Genomic DNA, 2,443 nt, shown 5'->3' with positions numbered 1-2,443 from the left:
AAACCCTTTTGGGTCCCCAGATCTCTTGCCCTCGCCTAGCTGTTCCCTGTCGCAGACATCTCTCCTCCCCACTGGCCTGGCTGCCTCCTGCTCAGCCCCCAGGCCTCAGATCAGTTGACCGTCTTCAAGGAAGCTTTCATGGGTCTCAAGGCTGAGTCAGCTTCTCCTGCTCTGCCCCTGCAACCCTGGGCATGGTGGGTGGTGCCTGTCCAGGGCCCCCTCCAGTGGTGGGTTTGGGCGGGGAGCAAGGGTACAAGAGGTCCAGCTGAAGCAGGGGGCGGTGGGCCCAGGGTGGGGTGGGTGTAGGCTGGAGCAGTCGGAAGCTTCCAGGAGGAGAGTGGACTCCAGCATCTGTCCCACAGCAGACACCTCGTTTCTCCCCCTGTCTTCGTGCACCCCAGCAGTGGCAACAGCATGACTGCCCCCCAGCCTGCCATGCCAGAGCTAAGTCCAGTGGAGGAGGCTGGAGGCCCAGCAGGAAAGGTATGCAGTTGGGGCCCTGGGGCGTGCCAGCCATGGGGGACAGGAGCAAGCCAGCCTCAAGCCCTGGCCTGTGATTTGAGGAATGCCTCAGTTTACCCATCCGTGTGAGAGAGGCGGTTGTTCCTCTCTGGAAGTCTGCTCCATGAAGCAATTGAAGGCGAAGCTCACTGGCTTCCTCAGCACCACTCCTGGACCTCGAGGACTCTAGGGTTTGCTCCCCAAAGCAGTTTGCTCTCTGCTGGGTGAGGCAATGCCAGAGTCCTCTGCCCTGGTCCCCTAGTTTTCGGGGGCTGTGTTAATGCAGCCAAAAAGTGAAGTCCTGCACGAAGGGTGCAGTCTTGATGTTCTGCATTCTAGAGCTGGGACACTGTCATCATTAGCACTGCTGGCGGGCAGGGGACCAGCCCAGAGTCACACAGGGGCCTCCCTGGCAGGACAGATGGATGCCAAGCCTTAGAGCTCCAAGCACCGCTGGCTGGACCTCCCCCATCCCAGTGGCACACTCTGGGCCGAGGAGCGCCCCGGTTGGGGGTCAGCGGGCCTTCACAGAGGAGGACAGGGAGAAGAACGGCAGGTGGGGAGGGATTCCAGGAGGACCCGCAATGCTAGCAGGAGGAGCCGGGATGGTCCGGTCGCTGAGGCGTGGCCAGGTCCCTGCACTGCCGTTCCTCTGATTGTGGAGATGTCCCAGCCCCATGGGGTTCCCTGCGGTACCCGGTGGAAATGCCGATTCCTGGCCCCCACCCTGAGAGTCTGGGCTCAAGCCCGGGAATGTGCATTTAAACACATGTTCAGATGGTTCTGCTGTGGGGGTTCCGAGCCACTTAGCAAAACCCTGCAGCTGTGTGCCTGCTTTTCCTCAAGGCGCTCACGCCATTGGGGGAGGGGGCCAGGCACCAAGCAGGTCTACATCGGAGAGTTGGGGGGTGGGGAGCTCCAGGAAGGGGGGCTTGCGGGAGCGGAGGGACGGAGGGACGCGGGACAGTGCAGGCGTCGGCTGCTGTGCAGCTCGGGCCTCTACCTTGGAAGGCCTTGAATGGGAGGGGGAGCTGCTGAGGGCACCAGGAGGGCCTGGGGAGGCAGCCCCCGCACACTCTTGTGGGCACCGAACAATGAGCCCAGAGCAAGCCCAGAGAGCCTCCGGTTGCCATGGTAACAGCTTCCCAGCTCCTCTGAGCGGGGGAGGAGACCAAGGGCCCAGCAGGGAAGACCCCAGGAAGGGGCTGCGCAGGATACAGGAGGCAGCTGGGGATGCACAGAAGCCCTGGGCTCACTCACCATGTGGCTTTGGCTTCTCTGGTCTCAGGCTCCTGTCTGTGAAGCGGGCCTAAGGGCTGAGCCCAGATGGATCCTTTGGTGCCCCAGGTGCTGAGTGCTCCAGCCTCAGGGGTGGGATGGGGGAGGGGCCAGCACCTGCACAACCCCGCCCCCGCCCCCCCTCACACACACCTGAAGCTTGGGCAGGGAGGGCCCCTGGTCCTCCCAGTGAAGAGTGCAGGACAGGTGTGGGAGGGAGCAGGGAGCCCAGGGCTCGGCATCGCCCTGACTGCTGCCCCCCCTCCCTGCAGACTGCGGCAGGTGCCCGGGACAAGGGCCCTCGGCTGGGCCAGCGGCTGCCCTCAATTGTGGTGGAGTCCAGTGAGGTGGGTTCTGGGGAGAGTGGGGAGCTGCATTGGCCCCCAGAGGGCGCCCTGAGGGCATCAGCCCAGAGCCAGGTTGCTGCTGGTGAGTGAGGGGCTGTGGGGGTGCCAAGAGAAAGGTCAGAAGCAGGGGCTCCTCCTGCCCGCTCCTGCAAGCAGGGCCCTCCACCCCTCCCATGTGCCCATCCTCCGAGCCTCTGTGTGGGCACCTGGGGGCCTCCTGGCCTTGCCCCTCTCGTTGTCCAGTGCCCCCTCCCACCTGCACACAAGGACCCTGTGTGTTGTGGTGGCCGCAGGCCTGGCCTGTGGGAGGTGCCCAT

General features: G+C 64.1%; 1 protein-coding gene across 1 annotated transcript; it reads left to right on the top strand.

Moving 5' to 3' along the window:
• Positions 1-414: 414 nt before the first annotated feature.
• LBHD2 (LBH domain containing 2) lies at positions 415-2,216 on the top strand. The gene is made up of 2 exons (XM_034992979.1): positions 415-483; positions 2,052-2,216. The coding sequence occupies exons 1-2, from the start codon at positions 415-417 to the stop codon at positions 2,214-2,216; spliced, it is 234 nt and encodes a 77-aa protein (XP_034848870.1).
• Positions 2,217-2,443: the final 227 nt, after the last annotated feature.

Source organism: Mirounga leonina, unplaced genomic scaffold, assembly GCF_011800145.1.
Source record: "Mirounga leonina isolate KUSES-001 unplaced genomic scaffold, KU_Mleo_1.0 Mir_82, whole genome shotgun sequence".
Classification (NCBI taxonomy): domain Eukaryota; kingdom Metazoa; phylum Chordata; class Mammalia; order Carnivora; family Phocidae; genus Mirounga; species Mirounga leonina.
This window is presented reverse-complemented; position numbering and strand designations above follow the sequence as displayed.

Bases quoted from the DNA above. Each gene is read 5' to 3' on its own strand.
- LBHD2 (XM_034992979.1), top strand. From the start codon at position 415: ATGACTGCCCCCCAGCCTGCCATGCCAGAGCTAAGTCCAGTGGAGGAG. The intron at 484-2,051 runs GTATGCAGTTGG...CCCTCCCTGCAG, and splicing joins CTGGAGGCCCAGCAGGAAAG to ACTGCGGCAGGTGCCCGGGA.